Source organism: Ursus americanus, chromosome 15 (genome assembly GCF_024610735.1).
Source record: "Ursus americanus isolate L20-20 chromosome 15, mUrsAme1.1.p, whole genome shotgun sequence".
Classification (NCBI taxonomy): Eukaryota; Metazoa; Chordata; class Mammalia; order Carnivora; family Ursidae; genus Ursus; species Ursus americanus.
Window position 1 is genome coordinate 59,948,495 of NC_142141.1, and position 21,562 is coordinate 59,970,056.

The following is a 21,562-nucleotide window of genomic DNA, read 5'->3' on the forward strand; positions in this document are numbered from 1 at the left end:
CAAACACCTGAGAGCTGGCCGGTGCAAGGCTGGGCCCTCCTACCTCAGTCAAGAAAGGCACTCAGAGGCCACGACAGGCACAGTTTTGAGGCAGGATGGGCAAGGCGCCAAGGGGCGTGGCCAGCCATCCACTCTACCTATGACCTTCTGTGGGGTCACGGGACCCCACCGGGAAAGGGGACAGGAGGCGCTGAGCCCAGTGCCCGGCACCATAAAAACAAATAGCAGGCATGATAATAAGGCTACTTATCAGGAAAAACATGAGGAAATAAGTCAAGAGCAGCAGGCTGTATTTAGTTCAAAATAATGTCCAAGAGCTAGGGAAGGATGGCTCCAAGGGTAGCATCACAGAGGAAAATGTGGAAGGCAAAGCAATACGATTAAACTGTAAAAAAAGAGGTGTGGGACTCCGTTTTCACTATTCTTCAAGTATCTGTGGCAAAAGATGTGCCATGGAAGTCAAAATAATGAAAGGTGATATAACCACTACTTCCATCAGCTGTAATAATGAGAAAAATGGCCAAATTTTGGATATAAAACCTTAAGAACAATCACAAATACCAAATTAATGATAAACATGGAGAACAGCTAGAATATACAGGAAAGATTCTGTGAAGAACAGAATATCCTTCATTCAAGAAAACATTAATGGGGTAGTTAATATTTCCATTAACTCAGAAACTATTTTATGTGTTAAATAAGTATCATACAAATAAGTTTATATGTTAAATAAAACTATTTTATATGTTAAATAAGTATCAACATCACAGCATTTAACACGTATAGGTAGGTTTTCTATTGACTGTTCCATTTTACTCACCAAAATAAGGGCAACATAAAACTTAAGACGAAATATTTATGTCTTGCCAATCTGAGAAGAAAGGCTCTCTCCTCAGCAATTTTTTTCTTTTTTTTACCATATACAGTTCCTAATTTTTTTTCTGAGACAAATTTTTCATAAATTACAACAGTAACCAAGAAAACCAGCTTTTTATTGTCCATCAAGGCATGAAAGTCTCTACATGGACAGGGTCCTCAAGTTCAGAGTGGCATACACCTGATGAATAGGACCAGGATAGCCTGCCCTCCCTCAAACCGTTCAGTCAACTACAAAATAAGCTATAAAGGAGAAAAAGGAAAGAAATACTGATCAAAATAGTTTTACTGTGACAATCAGAAGTCAATTTCTACTAAGCCAAAGCAGAAGAGCGGAAGGAGAACAAGGGCGGCTGGAATCCACAAAGCAATGGCTTCACAACATCGGCGGAGAACGTACTCCTACATAAGTCTCTAGAGAGAACGCACACTCACCTGTAGAAAGCTAATGGCCATTAAAATTAGGCTGTATGAGCTTATTCCACCTGTAAAAACTTCATTCAGGTCCCTCTGCAGGAGGAACTGTTTCAATACTAAAATCAAGTAAGGCAGCAATGAATATTTCTGTAAATTCAAAAAAATATATATATAATATTAGTTAATATACCTTTGAAGATTTGTCTCATAACAAATTTCACATAATAGAAAGAAAAGCTTACTCAATCCTCTTGCCACTTGGAAGGCTCTAGGCCAATCATCCTCCATTTTTAGGGGCCTGAAAATTATGTGAGGGGCTTGCTAAGACCCCCACTGGGAACCATATCCCAGGTCATGGTTCAGCAGGAATGAGGTTGGAGGAGCTCCTCCAACAAAGAAGAGCTCGGGGACAATGAATGAGTGTATTCCTTCAAATTATTTCCCATGGCCTAGCTTGTTCCATGACAGGTGCAGGCTGGGGCAGGAAGGAGAGGAGGGGATGAGGCTGTGAGCCAGGAAGGCAAAACTCCTATGCCCAGAGGCCCCCACAAGAGGAGGAGTCGGGGGGCGGGGGGCAGCTCATCAGGCAGGAAGACAAGAGCAGAACATGGAGAGCAGGGTGACGGTAACAAGGAAATGGAGAGAGGCTGCAGAAGGGGAGGGGGACAGTGAAGCTTCTGCTGTTTTCATGTTCCGCTGGGCATAGAAGTTAAGGGAAACAGTTACGGCAGACAAGCCTGCTGCAGAGTTAATGAAAAAACTGAAGGAACGAGGTCCTTGAATCTGTGGGAAGAGGCAGTATCCAGATTACAGTGCTGGGGTTGCCTCTGTAAAGGATTTCACCCCTTTTCCCTAAAATAGGAGGGAAAGACCATCTGTTTAACTACACCACACACCTGGTCAGCTCAATGAACAAGTCTGCTATCCCATCGTTAGGCACTGAGACGATCCAAAGTAAGCAAACTATATCATGATGTACTCCACTTCCAATAAACTAGACTCCCAAATCAGGCACACTGAGCTCTAGGGACAGTCATTTTGTAAGCATGAGAAATAACATTTTCACAAAGCTCTAAAGTAACACTCAACTTTATGGTTAGCCAGGAAAGTAAATCTACAAAACAGCCAAATCGTTTCAAAGTATCTCTAAAAATAATATTGTAGAATAAATAATCCAACTGTACAGTCTTTATCATTGAAAACTATCACTCGGTTTAAAGCTCCATAGACGCCCAACGAAACAGGTCCCCCATTTTGACGGCGCTAACTGGCTGGTGACAGCACCTTCATGTAATTCTTGATGAGCTCGGCTGCCCGGACCCCAGTCTCCATGTTAAAGCTGATGTCGACTTTCACTTCCGTCTCCTGGTCTGTGAGTTTTATTATCGGTACCTGCAAAGATTTAATTGAAAAAACTATGTCTTAAAGGCCAACGTTCACTGCAGTCTGGCATCAAGATGTTTACAATGTTGTACAAGAGGTTTTTTCCCTAACCCACAAAAGGGCTGAGAGATATGAACCCACACTTTAAAAAATGAGGAAAAAAAGGGATTTTTGCCAGTTGTCAACACCCTTGTCCCTGGAACCGAGACCCCCCTGCCCCTCACCCCCGAAAACAGCTAGTGCTCGCCTCCGCCCGGCCCGACTCAGCGTCAACCACTAGCTGCGGGAAGGCCCCGGCTCCAGGAGGAGGAGTTGGCTAAGTCCCTGTCCCCCAGGGGCGCCTGATGATGGAGAGGGGCTGCAGGTCCCCAAATTATATTTTTAAGAATTTCTGAAAACACTCAGAGTAACTTCAAAGCCAGTTTTTCAATTCTGTTTCGTGCTGATGATGTTTCTCCAAACAACTGTGCTTGGGGTTCTCACGAAGACATTTTAACCTAAGAAGCCAAACCAAACCAGAAAACCGCTTCCCTGTAAAGCCAGAGAAGCAGCAGCTACTTTGGAAACACTCTCACCAAAAAGACCACCACAGGTGCTCAAAACCGGCCTCATCGAAGCTGACCCGGCAGCCACACAAACCACGCTCCTCCCTATCCCCCCCCCCCCCCCACAAAACTGCGTTCTTCCAGGAACAAAAGGCAAGACTTTGTTTCCTTTGGCCTCTAAGAATGGCAACGGCTGTCCCCTAACACAGGAGAGGTCTAATTAAAGGGTTAGGACACCTCACAGAACCCAGTGAGCACACCTGATCTGGAGGCAAACTGCCAAGGACATACCCGTGACAGGGATGGGCAGCAGGGGGTGACGGCGACTCCTGGAGATCACCAAGATGGCCAGGACCACCAGGCACAGTGAGCCACAGCCAGTGTGGTCCACGAAGGTAGAAAAAGAAAAGGCTTTCCCAAAGAATTCACCACAAACTGTTTCAGAAGGAGCCCCTGCCTCCACCACACACCGCCTCCCTCGTGAAGCCCCCCGGCTCCCATCGCCGCTGGGCACGGCTACGGAGCACCTTCGTCTCGCACTCACGGATGCGCTCCCGAAACCAGTCCTGGCGCTCGCCTGCCACACACACACACACACACACACACACACACACACTCCTATACACTCACAGGTTGAACCCGAGATCCTAACGATGAGTAACACCACCACAACACTTACTTTTCGAGAGCTGTTCAATACACACAAGCTTTCCTCTTAAACCCAGCCCCCACGCTGGGCTCCGGAGCCCCAGATGAGAGGACGGTGAGGCCGGCACATAAGGCTGCCTGACAAGAGCGCGTGATGAGAGAAAGGAACAGCCGGGACCAGTGTGGCTCAGGTCCCCTTAAGTCTACGCTGGACCCTGGCAGCAGAGGAGACGGTGTGCAACAGCAATTACGCAACACCTGCTTGACACTATGTGTCCTCCAGAATGCTCTGGAGCCCAGACAACCAGGCCGGGCCTCTTCAGCTCCTCTCTACATCTAATCCAGGATACCTGGTCAGAGACCGCCACCGTCTCGTTCTCATCGAGGAGCCAGCACTGCGGGACAAATGGCAGAGTCCCAAGAGCACAGGGCTCGGGGGCTCTAATCGTTACCACACACCGGGCAAGTGACTTCAGTTCTCCCGTCTCTAATCTTGGCCTCAGGTAAACCTCGAGAAGCGCACATCAAAGCTCCCTCATCTTCCAACATCTGCCCAAGATCAAAGGTTTTGATATGGATACAATTTTGAATAATGAAAGAAACAGGCAAGTTTTGTTTCTTAACTATAACTTGCTAAACAGTAATCACTTCCTGTGCAGATGGCATGCTTTCATCATCCAACTGCGCGTGCGCCAACAGGCAGCACCTGCGCGTCCTTCTCTTACACGTCCTAACGAAAGTTAACCAACCGGGTATTTTAGTGCCAAGGGCAGCGCGATGCTCTCACAACCTGCAGTAGTTCGGATCGTCCTGCAATATGTTCTCGGCTGGTAACCCTAATACTCTAAATAAACACAAGCACGTTCCTACCAGGAAAGGAAGTCTCCAAAATGGAAGCCGTGACTGCTGTCAAGATAAGCTAAAGACACAGGTGAATCACAACGGCCGGCAGGTGTGTGAAAGCCTCTGGGCTGCAGGCCGGGCCCCACACTTACTGTCGCTTTGTCAAGGACTTTGATGGAGCACGGCTCGGCCACGTTGTGCTTCCGCAGAGCTTGCTCCAACAGCTGCAGAGGAGGGCGCTCCCACTTTCCGAAGACCACCAAGTCGATGTCACTGGACAGAAGAGTAGGTGAGTGTGAAGCCCTGGCTCACGTCACTCTCCAGGAACACACGCATCTGGGGTGGACCGGTGCCACAGCGTGCACACGCCCACCTCCTTCCAGCCCGCCCCGCCCCCCAGGAAGCCCATCCCTCTGACGCTCTTTGTGAACTGCTCTAACACAAGGATGGAGCGCCAAGGGGCCGAGTTTCCCAGCATCCCCAGGGAATCGAGGAGGTGGGAATGAGAACGCCTGCCCCTCTGAGGCTTCCCAGCTCTTCCTCCTGCGCTGTTGACACTGCATCGCTCTTGCTGACCTGGGCTTCCTGGGCACCTGGAATCTGGTCAGTTACCTATTGGCCCTCCCAAAGCCAACCCCAAATCCTGAGATGACAGCCTCTTCAGTGTCTAAATGTTAACAGTGGGTTAGGAGAGAGTAAGCTCTTTTTTTTTTTTAAAGATTTTATTTTTTATTTATTTGAGAGAGAGAGAAATGGCGAGAGAGAGAGCATGAACAGGGGGCAGAGGGAGAAGCAGGCTCCCTGCTCAGCAAGAAGCCTTACGTGGGGCTCAATCCCAGGATTTGGGGATCATGACCTGAGCCAAAGGCAGACACTTAACTGCCTGAGCCACCCAAGCGCATGGAGAGAGTAAGTTAAGGAAGTGATGCACATAAAACTGATTTGGGTATCGAGATAGTTCTTGATGAGGAAACACTGAAGAACAATTTTAGGATATAAACTGGTTGGATGTTTTTCAATTAAGAAGTACAAAATACTTACAAAATACTGTTTAAATAGAATTTTGCTTGAATCTTCATTAAAACAGAAGATCAATTTTCAAAAAAAAACATATCCAAAACTTTCAGAATATTTTCCACTACATTTTCTTCCCATGACTCTCCCACCGGTCTTTACACTTCCAGTGTCCGGCGTTTTTGTGACACACCAAATGAAGTGCGAGAAGAAAAACACAACCAATTATCGTAACACTAAATTAAATTTTGTTTCCTGCCATCTTTCCTCTGTACTCCACAGTCTTTTCCTTTAGCTTACATTTCTAGCCTGAGAAACCTACTTAGGGCCCTTAACAGGCACGCAGACGCGCCCACCCCAAGTAAACAGGCGTCGGCACTAACCGAGCGTGCACATCTGGTACTCACCTGGTTGGGAGATAGAGGCCTGTACTAAAGCTGCCAAATATCTGTACCTGAAAGAGAAGAGCGGCAGTCTCGCAACACGGGACAGTCTAGCAGTCCGCCTTCCCCCGCTGCTCACTGCAAGGCTGCACTCCTACTCTGGGCAAACAGACCTGCCCTGCGAGCTGGGGCACGGAGCGGGGGCCGGGGGTGCAGCAAAGCACCATCAAACAAGATCCTCTTAACCTTTACGTTAAACACCTACCCCAAAAAGGAATGTTTAAAAACTTGAATTAAGAGATGAAACAATTATTGGCCTTTCCCGCAACTGCTCAAAGCTGACAAATTTTCAAACCTGTAGCTAAGGCTCAGAGGTGGGGCTTTGCCCCAGGGCACTCAAGTTTAAAAACAAAAATGTGGAATGTTTGGGGGGGCACTGGGATAGCCGGTGAAGGGTATTAAGGAGGGCACATATTGCACGGAGCACTGGGTGTTACATGCAAACAATGAATCATGGAACATTACATCAAAAACTAAGGATGTACTGTATGGTGACTAACATCACAAAAAATTAAAAAAAAAAATGAGGAATGTCATCACAGAATAGGAAGGGAATTGAGGGGCGGCCCCTGGCCTCTGCGAGCACGCGTGCCCTCACCAGCCCAGCTCATCCATCCATCACTGGGTGGTCTCCAGTCACCATCGCCGGTAGGGGAAGGTTGACTGATTACGACAGGCGCCCTGGGCCATCATCAACTTGGTCACAGGACATATGTCACTGACTGTGCCAAGCACCCCAAAGGACCACGGCCCCCATCTCAAGGAACACACACCCGCGGAACACACACCCGCGCAAGGTAAAAGTGCTAAGTGACAAAGTTCTTTTCGGGTCTACAAAAAGGAACATATGCTATGCACTGTGCAGCAAGGGCAAGGGGTAGAATCCCTAACCTCAAGGCCAGTTTCAAAGAAGAACAATAATCACAGTACTCCAGAAACAAATTTCCTTTGTCCCATGGTCCCCACGCTCACCCGGACGGCGTGTGAAGCAGGGGTCACAGGCCCCACCCCAGGGGCTGATCGGGAAAGTTCGGGGCAGGGCCTGGGAATGGGCAGGTCTCACAAACTCCCAGGTGCCGCCCCACCACTGTCCCGGGGCCCGCCTGAGGAAGCCCTGCCTCGGGCCCACGAGGGCCGGGGACACCCTAGAACCCCGGCGCTCACTGTCCCTGGTGTGACACAAGTACAGTAAAGAGTGAACCCACGTCAGCCGCTGGCCAAAGGTCTTTAACCACGGTTTCGATCCGCTTCACCACCTCCCGTCTCATGGCTGCTTCTTCAGGACAAGGGGACATGAAGTTATAAAAGTCAATGATTTCCTCATGAAGTCTGGCGGACAAAAGAGAAAACAGTCGAGTTACTGCTACAGCCGAGCACGCTCACTGCGGGGCGCGAACAGCGCGAACACCGTGACGGCTCTCCCGTCCTCCGCGAGCGGCGAGCGCGGGGTAAGAGGGAAGCCCCGCGGCAGATGACATCGCCAGCCCATCGTGCCGGCGGGGATGGACGCTTCGGGCGCTGAGAGCCGCGTGCAGGACAGTCCCTGCGGGGCCTGCGCCAGGAAGCCACGGGCAGCCCCTCCCTGGAGGCCAGAGTGGGCCGCACGCAGGGCCTCCCAGTCCCCTGCGCGGCCCCCAAGACAGGAAGGCCCTGCAGGCCGCCGAGCCCCCCTCCCCCCACCCCACCCCGGTGCCACCACTCAGCTGTCCTCTCCTGAAGGCGCCAGCCACCCAGGAGGGCCCCGGGCCAATGCGGGTGCAGCGCAAGTGTGTCCGGCCCTCTCTCTTCCTAACAGAGATCCAACTGTAGCGTTTCCTGCAGAAGATGGAGCTCCGAGAGCCACCTCGCTCCTCTGCCTCAGGGGCCCCATCTCGCACTGTCCGCCGGCCCTGGGCGAAAAAGCCCGTCCTGCCGCAGGCCAGGGCTTGTGGAGCTCACGTTCAGGGCCAAGGATCTCCCCTGAAGACTCCTTTTGTGGGAAGGAAAGACTGTCATCCTCAGTCAGTCTGAAGGATGAATTCTAGGGGGGCAAGTAATCTAATCCTGGTAATTAAAAGAAATCAAATTCACCTGCTTCCACTCTAAGTTTGATTAATAAAACAAAGAGAAGACAAAATAAAATTTGCTCAATAATAATAATGTTGGCTCAATAGCTAGCAAAATAGTCCACATACCAGAAGAGAATACTTCTCAACAGGACCGACTAGCGTCCGGTGACAAAGGCAAGGGGCATCCATCCTACCACCTCACGTATTCTAAGCCCTTCTCTAAATTAGGCTGCCTTCCATGGTCTCGCCTGAAGTGCTGCCTCACACCCCCAAATCCGCCAGCAGCAACCATTCCGAACACTCCACAGCGGGTCTGAAGGCACCTGGAGGCTACTCCAAGCACGCACGGGACTCGAGGAGGACATCAGTCCTCAACACCCTTGTTCTCGGTACATTTGCAATAGCAATGAGGCTATCACTGGAACTTAAAGTTTATTGTGTTTAATTTTTTAGAAAATCCAGAAAAGACAATCTCATGATGGTGACTGAGCCAGCCACGAGACCAGTTTTTAATATATAAGTAATACAACATTAAAATCCAGCAATTTTTCCAAAATATCTACCGAACTCCAAGGTTTGGGGAGTAAGCGTTCTATCACTTCAACAGTTACTAAGCACCAACGGCACCGTAAGGCATCAAACCATGGCCCTGCCAGCAGCTCAGCAGGCCTGTTTAAGTTTGAGAGGTTACCTAAAATTTGCCATCGACTGGCCACATTGTTAACAGGACTCAATACATCAGGTTAGCAGGTTAGTGCCCACACCAGGGAAGAGCCACAGACGACCCTCCCTGTAGGCAAGAACGTCTTGGGGGGTCTCCTGTGTCAGTCACTGCCACGGTGGAGAACTGTCTGGAAGGCAGCACGGAGCTCTTCCGGAGAAGAGGCTGTGGCGCTGAACATAGGTGAGAAATAGGTCCATGGGAAGCACAAGGAGCGCATGCTCTCCTACAACTCTTAGTACTGTTCTGATAACAGAAGTATAAAATTTAGAGGCAGAATAACAAAGATATAGGCCTAGTTAATTAAACAATATAGGCCCAAAGTCATCGAAGAATACCAAAGCTAGTGTGCTAAAATTCTATCCGTACCCCACAAATTTAATACATTAAAGCATCTTGTAAACAGGGCATATCGATTTGCCCAACTGTCACCTGCAGAGCAGAATGTACCATCAACTCTCTTTTAAGCTGCGTGCATCTGAAGTAACAACATAAAACTGCCTCCGCCCCAGCTTCCCAGGACTCCTGCCCTCAGTGACCCTCAATGCACCAGGGAAGGAAGGAGCATAAAGGGAACCCTTGCTGCCAGTCTACACAGACACAATCTGATCAGCGTGACACAGTGTCAGTTTTATCTGATGTCTGTTGACCTGCTTGTGACATAAGAAGGGGCTGCCGAGCATTTCTCCCCCGCCCATATTTCAGGAGAGATGAACAATGAGGTCAAGGTGTGCCCATGCTCCCCGAGCAGGAAGTAATACCAAGCGCAACATACAGGCCTCCTGATTTCAAGTGTCCCATTGCACCAGTAAGATACACTAACAACACACCTATCTGAAATGCGTATTCAACCAGGCCGAAAAGTGACCTGCTGTAACAAATATTAGACAGGAAGAGTATTTTTGCTTTGCCTTCTGGGACTAGAAGGGGTACTTCCGGCCAACTGCTGGACGAGAAGCCCCCGCTAGCCCTTCCTCAAGGCTAGCATGGTTCGGCGAGGCACCGGGTGACTCCTGGAGCTGTCCCAAGGCCACGGCGCTCTGGAGTGTGAGGGCACCATTGGCCCAGAAAGACACAGGAAGGTCTAACCATCATGACATCTGGGCAACCTCCAGGAGTCCCTTCGGCTGCCTGCCCCTACTTAGTGGGCTCCTCACAGAACCCTCCAACAAGTGAGGAAGCACCAAGGACTAGTGAGGGGCGGGGGACTCGAGCAGGGAGGAGACAGCTGACCACCCCGGGAAGAACCCACACCGGACAGGGAAGGCAGCACCCCTGCCCCTCCCTCACTCTTCCCTGAGCCCTTCCCAAGCCTGGTGTGGGGCTCACGGCTCACTGCCTGATCCCAGCACCAGAGCAGTGCTTGCTCATGGCCAGCATTTGGCCAATGTGAATGCATGAATACGTTCTGGTTAAATATTTCACTTATGAGCCTATCATTTAAGATCTACATTCCCGTAAAATACATCCCAACTTCACATCCCAAACAGAGCTAAACAGTTTGCATTACTTTACTCAATACTAATGTTACATGTAGTTCTCATCATTTGAGGAAGCTACACTTTATGTTTCTGACAACATACTTTCATTATTAAGTGCTATCAACCACATGCCCAACTGCAGGCATCAGCTACAACCTAGGTCATTTTATGAGTCTACGACTTCCCATCCTGAATACACCCACGTGTTCAATTCCCCAAAGACGTTCACAGTTATGTCCATAATCACTTACGTCCACACGATCATTACTGCTCAGAAACAAACACGAGGATGCTCACTCTTCTCACATATCAAAACCTCAAAGGCATTTCACAGCGGACAAGAGATCTACATAAAACCACACGGAAGTCTCCTTCTCCACAGTTAGTTGCTGCCTCATAGATCTCAATGTCAGCCCACCAGCAGTTGGTTTCCGAATCTACCATGAAATTTCCTATGTTGTGACCATCATAGAAAAATCTCCTCTACAATACAGATCACAGAGGTGGCATCTCAAAACCAGCAGAAAACTGTGATTATTTAACGGGAGGCCCTGGGACACGGCCTCATGTGGCAGAAGCCGGCTGTCCACCAGGATGCTGATGGGCCCCTCCCACAGCCTCAGGTGGCCAGGGAGCCCTGATGGGGGCTGGCAACACACTTCCTCAGAAGGTTTCTTAAGGGAAGAAAGGCCCACACGACCCCGAGAAAGGCCCCCAGTGTGGAGCAAGGAAGGCAGGCAACAGAGAGGAATAAAAGCCCGTGATCTAGACTGGACCACCAACATTCCATTACTTCTGTTTTCTGTAGCCAAACCAAATCCTGACACAGGAAACTAAAGACAATGGTGTTAAGACTCCTACCTTGTTCTGCACTTGAAAACATAATACAGGTACAGAGTTGAATTTTTCAGGTTAAAAAAAAAAAATCAAAGAAGAAAAAACCCACAGGGAACCATCCACTATTTTGGACTTGGAGGAGGCTTTTCCAGACTCCAAACTAAAATGACAATCACAACACAAAGACTGAAGAACTTTATCCAAAAACATGCTGAGTGTAAACAAATTAAAAAGCACATGACAAGTGCACATGGCAAAAATATGACAAATTAAGACTCTCAAAAAGACCAAGCCCTGGCCTACTCTGGGGTAAGCTGACAATTTATCAATTCTGGGAACCTGTGATAGGAGACCGTGAAACACACACAGGAATCCGCAGCGCGTGCTCACTGCAGGACCTCTGGCCATAAGACATGGTCCCACGCAAGACATTGTCCACTCATTAAAAACAAGGAGGATGTGTATGCACTGATAAGGAAAGATCCCTACGACAGCCAGCAGGTGCAGAGACAAAGACATGGCCCCACTTCCATATGATTGTCTGGCGCATATATTCACCAAATACATGGAAAGGTCTAAAAGGCCACATGCCAACACCCACAGTGTTTCCCACCCAGGAGGGCAGGATGGGCTGGCATGAGAACACTCCACTTTCTACTCCAGTTACTTCCATACTGCTTGAGGGTTTTTTGGGGTTTTTTTACAAGAATGTGCTCATCATATAAATTTTAAAAATTACCAGGAAAAAATCAACTGCATTTTAGAAGACAAGACTGTGATTTTTATATTGTTTTTGCTGGTTGCATTTTCTAATTTTAATGACGAATATAGATTCTTTAAAAAAAAAAAAACGAAGAAGAGGGAGGAAGAGGGAGGGAGGGAGCGAGGGAGGAGGAGGAGGAGGAGAAGGAGGAGAAGGAGAAGGAGAAGAAGAAGAAAAGAAGAAGAAGAAAAAGAAGAAAAAGAAAAAGAAGATCGAGTTAGTCAGGCTTCCAAACCCCTGACGCCTCGGCCCATCCGCCTCACCCAAGGCGGTGCACTCTCAGAGCAAAGCTGGCTTGCGCAGGTCCGGGTTCACGGAACAGGCCCTGGGCACAGACAGCTGCAGGGCACACAGGTAGCCAGTCAGCCACAGGGAGGGGACAGGAGCGCCATGTGCTCTCCAGCAGGGTGCAGCCGACACAGTTTGCCGTGGGGATGGACGTGTGCTCCGCATAGGGCTGCTGAGCACCTGAGACAGGCTATTGCGACTGAGGATGTGGATTTTTAATCTGACTTAATTTAAACCTAAATAGCCCTATGTGACTTAGTGGCCCATCTTAGGCAGCTCTGGCTGCTTCTCCCTCAACTTCACCTGAGACAGGCAAAACCTAACGGAAAGCAGACAGGGGCAGCCCCACGAGAGCACACTTCTTGAGCTTCTCCAAAACTGGACGCGTGGGCTCCGTCTTCTCCCACAGGTCCTCCCTTGTCTCATCCTGGCAGGCCTGGCAGCCCACAGTAACAGAAGCGGTTCCCCTGCAGATAGGCTCACCTGCGGGGCTCCACCACCTGCACACCCTCCCAACAGGAGGCCAAGTGGATTAAAAACACACTATTGCAAACAATGCTGCAATAAACATAGGGGTGCACCTATCTTTTCAAAGTACTGTTTTCATTTGCTTTGGGTAAATACCCAGTAAAATTACTGGATGATATCGTAGTTCTGTATTTAATTTTCTGAGGAACCTCCATACTGTATTTCAGTGGCTGCACCAATTCACATTCCCACCAAAAGTGCACAAGGGTTTTTTCTGCACATCCTCACCAACACCTGTTAATCTTGTCTTTTTGATACTAGCCATTCTGACAGGCATGAGGTCCTAGCTCATCGTGGTTTTGATTTGCTTTTCCCTGACGATGAGTGATGCTGGGCATCCTTTCATGTGTCTGATGGCCATCTGTACAGACAGTATATGGAAGCAACCCAAGTGTCCACTGATGGATGAATGGATAAGGATGTGGCAAACTTACACAATGGAATCTTACTCAACCACAGAAAAGAATGAAATCTTGCCATCTGTAACCACATGGTTGGCCCTAAAGGGTATTGTGTAAAGTGAAGTCAGACAAAGACAAATAGAATACAATTTCACTTACATGTGGAATCTACAGAACAAGCAAACAAAGCCCAGAACCGGACTCATAAACACGGGGAAGACACACGGCTGCCAAAGGGGCAGGGGGTAGGGGGCTGAGCAAATAAGCGAAGGGCATTAAAAGATACCAACTTCCAATTATAAAATAAGTCAGAGGAGAGGACAAGTACAATATGGAATGCAGTCCATGTGCAGGAAAAGGTGGTGCCACACTCATCTGTGGGGAGCGCTGCGTGACGAACAGAACTGCTCCATCCGTGTCCCACGCCTGGAAGCAAGGTACAGGGTATGACAACTACACCTCAAAAACAAACAAAACACCTTCCAATAGGTCTTGGAACTCTTTCCCAAACTTCCTCTAAAATACTGGGGATAAATGCGGACAAAAAAGAGCCACGTCTGTCAAAGCTAAACATTGTAATTCTTGATGTAATTTAAACACATACTTACTGCTACATTTACAAATCTACGCTTTAATGGCTTAACAAGAGGTTGGTAACAATGGTGCCTGATTGGGGCATTTTCCAAAGAAACTGATGTAATTATGGAATTGAGCAAAGACTATTCTTCCATCTTCACTAGAAGGCACTAACGTGTCTGAAACTGGGATGCAATTTTCAATCAATGGCTGGGCATCAGATCAGTTCAAAATTAAACGTTTTTCTTCCTTCATGGTACATTTCACAATCGTGCATCTTTTTAGGTCAGTTGAGCTCTACAGGAAGTTGTCTACACAAAGTTTTTACTTCTGACCCACAAAAACGACAATTTCAAATGGTTCAACTTTCTGCACGTGATGCCACCTCAGATTCAACAAAATACGGGATTAGAAGTTGACCGCATGGCATCTTGGGGAGGCAACAAGAGTACAGAGCCAGGACCCAGGCAAATGTGAGGCCCACTCTGCCGCTCTCCAGCCGCAGAGCCGTGAATAAAGTGAGGAACCTCTGCATGGTGCAACCCTCCTACTAAAGCAAGAAGCCAAGCGTGCACACTGCCTGGGGCCGGGAGACAGAAGGCATTCTGCTGCTTTGTGGGGACGCTTCAGCCTCTCCGTAAGTAGGTCATCAACTTGGGCACGCGCGATGGGAAAGGAGGTCTGCTGCCCTGTGTGCGAGAGGAGCGCTGAGAGCCGTGGGGGAGCAGACCCGGCCCAACTCCGACGGCCTGTCTCTGAGAAGCGGAATGCGGGCGCTCCAGCAAGGCGACGGCCGGTACAGTTCAGGTGCACCTCTGAGATTCCATCTGGAGGAATCTCACACTGACACATCACAGCGGGGCGAGCCCTGAATGATTCATTTTCTGGGTATTCTGAGATGGAAATGGTGAGGCCAGTTTGCCATAAATTTCAGTTTTAATCATGAAAGTACTGGACCTCTGAAGCGTTATTTTCCAGTATACTTTTACACTAAATACTAGAATATTAGAAAATAAAGTTCTGTGATAAATGAGAAAGACGTTTCTCATCTACAACTGCTCTCTTACGAGAGTCCAACCCCATTCAAAAAGTAATGACTGCTCAATTTTTAGTACATTTCCCAAATTAATTTCTGCTTTTAGTACCAAATGATGACGGTCAGCAACATTTTGGTGTCTATCTTATGAGCACCTGGTAGACGGTTGCTGTAAGTATTTATGAAACCCAACTCCATGGACTATTTTAGAAGGTGACAGATGTGTTCTTCAGTCAGCAAACCAAACTACCTGATTTCACAGCTAACAGAGCTACTGATGAACACAGATGAGCCACTGCAGGAGCATTTCCAGTTTTAGAGCCTGAGCTGGTGGGGTTCCACGGTTCTCAACTTTGTCTAACTCTGAATCAGAGCCAGGGAAGGGGGGCTGGTTCTGCAGGCGCCACAGGTGAGCACCTCCCTCACTGGGGAGATCTGGGTGCCCAGCCCCAGGCAGAGCCAGCCCCCTACCCCTATCTCAGCCCCAGCACCATCTGCAAGTGGCCCAAAGGTGACATCTCTGTACTCACCGAGGACAGGTGGATACGCTGCAGCAGGTAAAGGACACAAAGAAACAGGCCCAAAGTGAAGACAATGAAGTGTATTTTAAATAAAACAGCATGGGAAGAAAGGGGGCAAAGGAAACACGCCTGACAGTGAAGGATGCTGGCCTGTGAGGAGAGAAGCACAGGTGAGTTTACTTCCCTAAATTTTAAACCCCATTGTTTCTTCTAAGGAAAGCGATGGTCAGGGCAGATTTTATGCATCATTTTCTTAGGGAAACAGGGAAGGCAGATGACCACGTGCTCGGCCTCCAACACGGCCTCCAGCTTTTAGCACCTGAACCTCTAAATATGACCTGCGCTCTAAGGGGTCACCCACCACGCTGAACTTTCTCAGCTCCCTGAGATCTTAAACCCTAACCACTGGTTCCCAGGGCTCCTGTCCCCACGGTCCCCGTCCGTACCGTTAGCCAAGGTCCCAGCTGACCCATAACATTCCCCCACAAACCTGGTCAACTCCAAATGCTAGGGGAAAATCAAGCTTTCCATTACAATGGAAAACGCAATAGAAAATACTAAAAACTATCTTCCACTGTTAATTTATTCCATCTCCCATCCCCACCAACTCTTCTTAAAACCTTTCAAAAGCCTTAAAAAGCCAGTGGTTTCTCAGAAATTGAAGCTCCTTCCCCTTGGCTCCACAGTGGTCACGGTCCAAATTTTTGCCCAAAACAATGCCTTAGTAAAACCATTTGCAGTTAACCACTGGAGTGGCATGGACTTTAAAGCTAGCGCTAATGGACGCGCAGTGGGACAAGGGACTCAGGCCCCACCCTGCGGCACAGGCTGTGAAGAGGCAGGTGCAGACTCAGACCCTAACTAGAAAGAACGGGCTGCTGAGCCCATGACAAGTGCAGACATCCATGCAGGAATGGCTGAATATTTTATTTTCAGGCATGAACAAGCCTCTTCAAATTACCCATGTATTGATACAGTTAATGAACTCATTACAAATCATTTGTATTTATTTTTAATTATGTTACAAGGAAATTAATACCTGCACCAATTGCTTAGAAAACCTTGAGGAAGACCTTCAAAGGTCTTTAAAATAAAAGCTCAAAAATGGAAGGAAAACAACTGAAACTACAAATTAGAACCCAGTGTGTTTCCAGAATGTTCCCTTATTTACGTTGTTAAAGTGGCAGCTGCCCCGCCAGGCTTTGAAGGCTTTGAACAAAGCTACCCTAGCAAGTGCTTTTAACATGTTAATGGGAAGAGTGAGGCCCTTGGGAGAAGGGGCTACAAGGGGAGGAGGCTGAGAGCAACAGATAGGAAGAGGAGGATACCTCCTTGGGGGAGGATTAGGCAGGGTGGGCTGGGAGGGCAGTTGCTGTGCGGCAGGCCAAGGCCAACCTGGACTTTAGAGGCTAAAATCATCTAAGCGTTCACAAGACAGCCAGGTCAGAAGGGCTCTACAGTTTGGAATCATCAATGCTACTGTAACTCTGGTCTATGCACATTCAGCTCCCAGTCAAAGTGAGCTCTCCATTCCCTTCCCTCCCAGACCCCTCCTGGGATCGGTCACTTTGACCCCTGGTACAGGCAGATGTTCCAGGGAGTTTCAGAACCTAAACTGAAGGCCAACAAAGGAAATGACACTCTTCTGCCTTAGCGAAGTGAACCCAAGCATGCTGCAAGTGCAAGAAAAGGCACTGGGGCCACTCAGAAGCCAGAGAACCACAGCAGTCTTCTCTTCTCAGAACAGAAAGCAAGAACTCAGATACCAGAAGCTTATAATTAACCTATGAGAAACGTTCTTAATTTAAGGCACTTCTTCTGAATCTACTGCTAGAAAAGAAAGGACATTCAGACATGGCTTCTAGAGAAACTCTAGTGAAACACCTGGGAGCTTCCTACAGACCAGAATGAAGCTGACCCAGCATTTCACACCCTGAGTCAATAGTCCAGTGATGGGGTTAGTACTACCCAGAAACACTTTGCATTATAACCCCCAAAATCACCCCATGCTGCAGGGACCAGCTGGAGAAAAACCGCTTGCTTAGCACAACCCATCATGGGGCAGAAATGACCAAAGGACTCAGTCTCCTGACACTGGTGTCCTAGAGAGCCTACAATGCAGTCCAGGACCTTCAAGCCTATGGATGAGCTCACAGCCAGGAGAGCTGCTTGGGGCCAAGGAGGAGCCAAGAAGGCACCTCACTGTGCTGGCTTTCTCCTGCGCTGGCTCAGGCCACCTGCCACCAAGCCATGCATGGCAGCCACAGCACAATTACCAACCACTGCAGCCACCTGTAGGGTGCTCAGAGGGAACCACATGGCTACGTCGAAAAGCCAGGGTCCAGAACATTGTTTGCTAGCTCAAGTAGCTGCATCATTTTTGAAATGAAAACAGCTGTAAGTCCTGTCATCTTTCCAGAGATCCCTACGCTCGATGGGAAGGTGAGCTGGGATAATCTTGTGTGAAAGATTAGTAAGATCTGAAAACATTAATGTTCTGGAATGCCACACAGTACCACCCACATTACCAGCATTTTCATTAGAGCAGTCTTCAAAGCAAATACTACTGTCTCCATTTCACAGATGAGAAAACTAAGTATTCATTAGGCAGACGGTAACCACCAGAAACACACAGCCAAGACTCAGAGCCGTCGTAGCTCTGGAACTTGGGTGTTTAGCCACAAAGCTGGGAAGCCACACTCAGGTGACCCGACTTACAGAAACATGTGCAGAAACTCACTGTGGGTCCCTTTATAAAGAGTGGAAAGTTGTAAATAGAACTCTATTTAGAGAATCATGTACATCCATATATTTTTAAATTGTTTAAAAGAGCTTTTCAATGACCGGAGGAACCACTTATCTTGAATTAGACTTAAATACGAGACGACACCTGTGCTATATAGTTAGGGTAGCATTAAAACCACAGAAAGAAATACACTCAAATGTCAGCAGGACAATTATGGGTAATTTCTCCTGTGTATTTTCCAAATCTCTTCAATAAGTACACTACTGCTTTTATAATCATAACCCCCCCCCCCCCCCAAAAAGCATCCCTTCAGCTTCGTTAATTGACACTAACTTCACCTCCAAAGGTCACGGGGCAGACCGCTCTGTGCTCGTGTGCAGTCTCTGCTCTCCTGCCTCTACACTAGGGGCACAGCAGCAGGGGCGTTTTCTTCTGGCTTCACCCCAGCCCACGAGTGAGCCAGCCGGCACCGTGGAGGCCCGGGGGGGCCCAATGGCGGCTCAGCACCGAGGTCCAGCTGGCTACAGGCCCCTTCAGCCCTGAAGTTCTGGCTCTAGTGCCACCCACGCCACTGGTTCAGGAAGTGACTCTGGACTACGGCATATGCTCCCCCCACCAGACAGGTTCCTAGAAACACTACCCCACAATCCCAGAAAATCCTCTGCAGATGTGGAAGAACGAGCCCAGAGGAGACTTGTCTGAGGAAGGGGGTGTTCTCTCAAGTACTCCCACTCTCTCTGGCCACACCACACCCGGTACGCGAACAGGCCTTCTCCACGGTGCCCGCTCTCATCACAGGCACTGCTGCCGAAGGGCTGTGCTGAGTAAAATCCTGAGGCTACATTTAGCCTCAACAGGAAAAAAGCCCACAATTCATTGGTGAGTGTATCATATCAATATTCTTCTTCTTAGCTGACATTAACCACCCGCTGGCTCTGTCCAGCCACTGCACGACGCACGTCACTGAGCAAGATCCTGGTAAGCACCATCATTACCCTTTTTACAGAAGGCTCGGCAGCTGGACCACCTGACAGAGGTGCGTGTCTCGCATGAAGAGCTCAGGCAGGGCAGCACCTCTACTGTCTGCTCACACTGCTCAAAGCACTCCCTGGAGCCTCCCCCTTCCCACCACCCCCCCGCCCCCATCTGCTTCCTGCAGACCTCTAGAACTTCCACACTCCACCGCCACCTCCTTCAGCTGCTCTGTTCCCACCGGCTGCCCGCCTAGCCTTGACCACTCAGTAGGTATCAGATGCCAGACACGGAGAATCTTACTACCGGTGCTGTTGTTCCAATGGGACAGGTCGTCCAGTGCCCCTGACAGAGGATGCGATGATCCCTGAGACTGGAAAAGCAAGCACCTGGGAGAGCCTGTGTCCAGTTCTGTGTGGCCCGCAGACACGCACACAGTGTGGGCACTCATCACCTGCCCAAAGCCAGCGCCTCCCAAGAGCCAGGGCCATCCCACACACCAGTGTATTAACAGATCTGGGAAGTCTACTGTAACGAAGCTATCTCACTTTGCCGTATCCAGTATGTGTATACGTAAAGTTCAATTTACACCGTCGGAAGAGTAAAAACTAATACAGCTTTTAACTATCACGCATTTACTTTTCATTCAATCGGCCAGGATTGTTTCCATCTAGTTTAAAGGAGGAAATAAGTCATTTGCACCGATTCTCCTGGGCACAAACTAGACACGGCAACCTCCGGAAGTCTCAGGACAGGGGTTCAGCACTCATCGACCTCCCAAGGCCCCACCAAGATGAGCAGAAAAAATTTTAAGAAAAAGGATAACAGTATTGGAACACTGCCAAAAATTGAAAGCACAGGAAAGGACTTAACAGAGTCAAAGGGTTAAGTCAATACCGAAGTGCGGAAAGCAGACCCAACTCCTCTTCCTACAGTTACTTCCTGCAGCCCTACTATGTAGCCGGCCCTATTTTGATACTGGCTATAGAGCAGTGAGTACGACCAAGTAAGTAAGGCCCTTGCTCTGAGTCTGGGAGCAGGGTGAGGGCCGCATGGAGAGGGGAGACGATAACCAAATAAACCAGAAAAAGTAGAGTGCACTCTGCAACTTCCAAATGGTGGTCCACAGCTATCCCCACGGCTACTTCAGGCTGGGTGGTGAGGAGCCAGTACTGGACAGACAGAAGAGTAAGCAGCAGCCAGACACGTACACGTCAGGAGACAGCAGCCTAGGAAAAGAAAGAGCAGGCCAAGGCCCCCACAGCAAGGATGAGCTTGGGAGGCCTCGGGAATCAGGAGGAAGCCCGCATAGCCTAGAGAAGAAGGGCACCCTGAGTCTGGAGCACAGCAACCCTGGACCAACTTTGGGGCAAACAAGACTGCCAGGCTTCAGAAGAAACCCAGTGGCCAGAAAGAAGAGGACCCAAGAGGCCTGAAAAAGCCAGAGTCCTTCAGGAAGACTTAAGCCCCGACAAAGGTGCCCACCGACTGCCCCAAGCCTGTCCCCTCTCCCCACGGGGCTGCTGGGTCCCAGAAAGGCCAGCCCAGAACACGGCCAGCCTTTCAAGCCTGCAGACTGGGCTGAAATTTCTCAGTGAGGTGGAAAGGGCACACCAGGAACACACGCATGCCACATCAGCAGAAAGGCAGCCTGTGCGGTCTGCCCTGGCAGCAACCCCATGAACAGGCCACAGCAAACAAAAAGGAACAGAAGAGAAACGGACCCAGTACCCAATTGAAACAATAACCCCAGCACCAAAGAACACACAAGCTGAGATCGGGAAAAACCTGATCTGGGGCCTTGCTCTACGTTCTTGGTAAGCATGTGTCAATAACATTGGGGTTCAGAACGAGGGCACAGGGGGCTGCTGTGTAAGGACACACTCCGAGCCGGAGCAACAAGAACCTAGTTCAACAAGATAAACACAGAGGAAAAAGAAAACAATTCAAGTCATCCAAGGGGAAAAGGTCTTCCTGGAGGGACGGAGACGCTGCCAGCCACCGGAAGAGGAACCCAGCAGGCCTGGCAGCGTCGCGTGGAAGAGACGGTCTCCCTAAAGCAAAGGCAGAGCCCACTCTGTGGGTGGAAGAGCAGCTGTGCTCCAGGCAGGACGGACGCTGGGGGCCCACGCTGAGCCAGCTGCTGCACCAAGGGCCAAGCATGGACGAGAAGGCGGCTTCAGAAAGGCGACTCTTGCCCGAGATTTCTGACAACATTCACAGACAGAGACATGGAGCAGCTATGAGGCCGCGAGACGGGTGTTCAGGCACACAGCAGGCCTCAGGGAACGTGGCACCAATTAGCTCTCTTTAAAAACCTGACTGAACACACACAACAAAAAGATACTGACACAGGCTTCCATGTGCAGAGCTGGTGAATAAGCACAGGGGTGGGAGCCCAAGGGCTGCCGCGGCCCCAGGCGCTCTGCCGAGCTCAGGGCCAGGACCACAGGGAGCAAGGCCAAGGTATCGGCC

At 49.2% G+C, this 21,562-nt stretch overlaps 1 protein-coding gene across 2 annotated transcripts in view; it reads right to left on the minus strand.

Annotated features, from left to right (window-relative positions):
• Positions 1-21,562, minus strand: part of TENT4A (terminal nucleotidyltransferase 4A) — a 45,663-nt gene that overhangs the window by 11,326 nt on the left and 12,775 nt on the right. For both annotated transcript variants that reach the window (XM_045795929.2, XM_045795928.2), the window contains exons 2-6: positions 7,375-7,498; positions 6,134-6,180; positions 4,865-4,985; positions 2,578-2,685; positions 1,312-1,440 (exon numbers count right to left, since the gene is read on the minus strand). In XM_045795929.2, the coding sequence (XP_045651885.1) occupies positions 1,312-1,440; positions 2,578-2,685; positions 4,865-4,985; positions 6,134-6,180; positions 7,375-7,498 (529 nt within the window). The remainder of the gene's footprint in view (positions 1-1,311; positions 1,441-2,577; positions 2,686-4,864; positions 4,986-6,133; positions 6,181-7,374; positions 7,499-21,562) is intronic.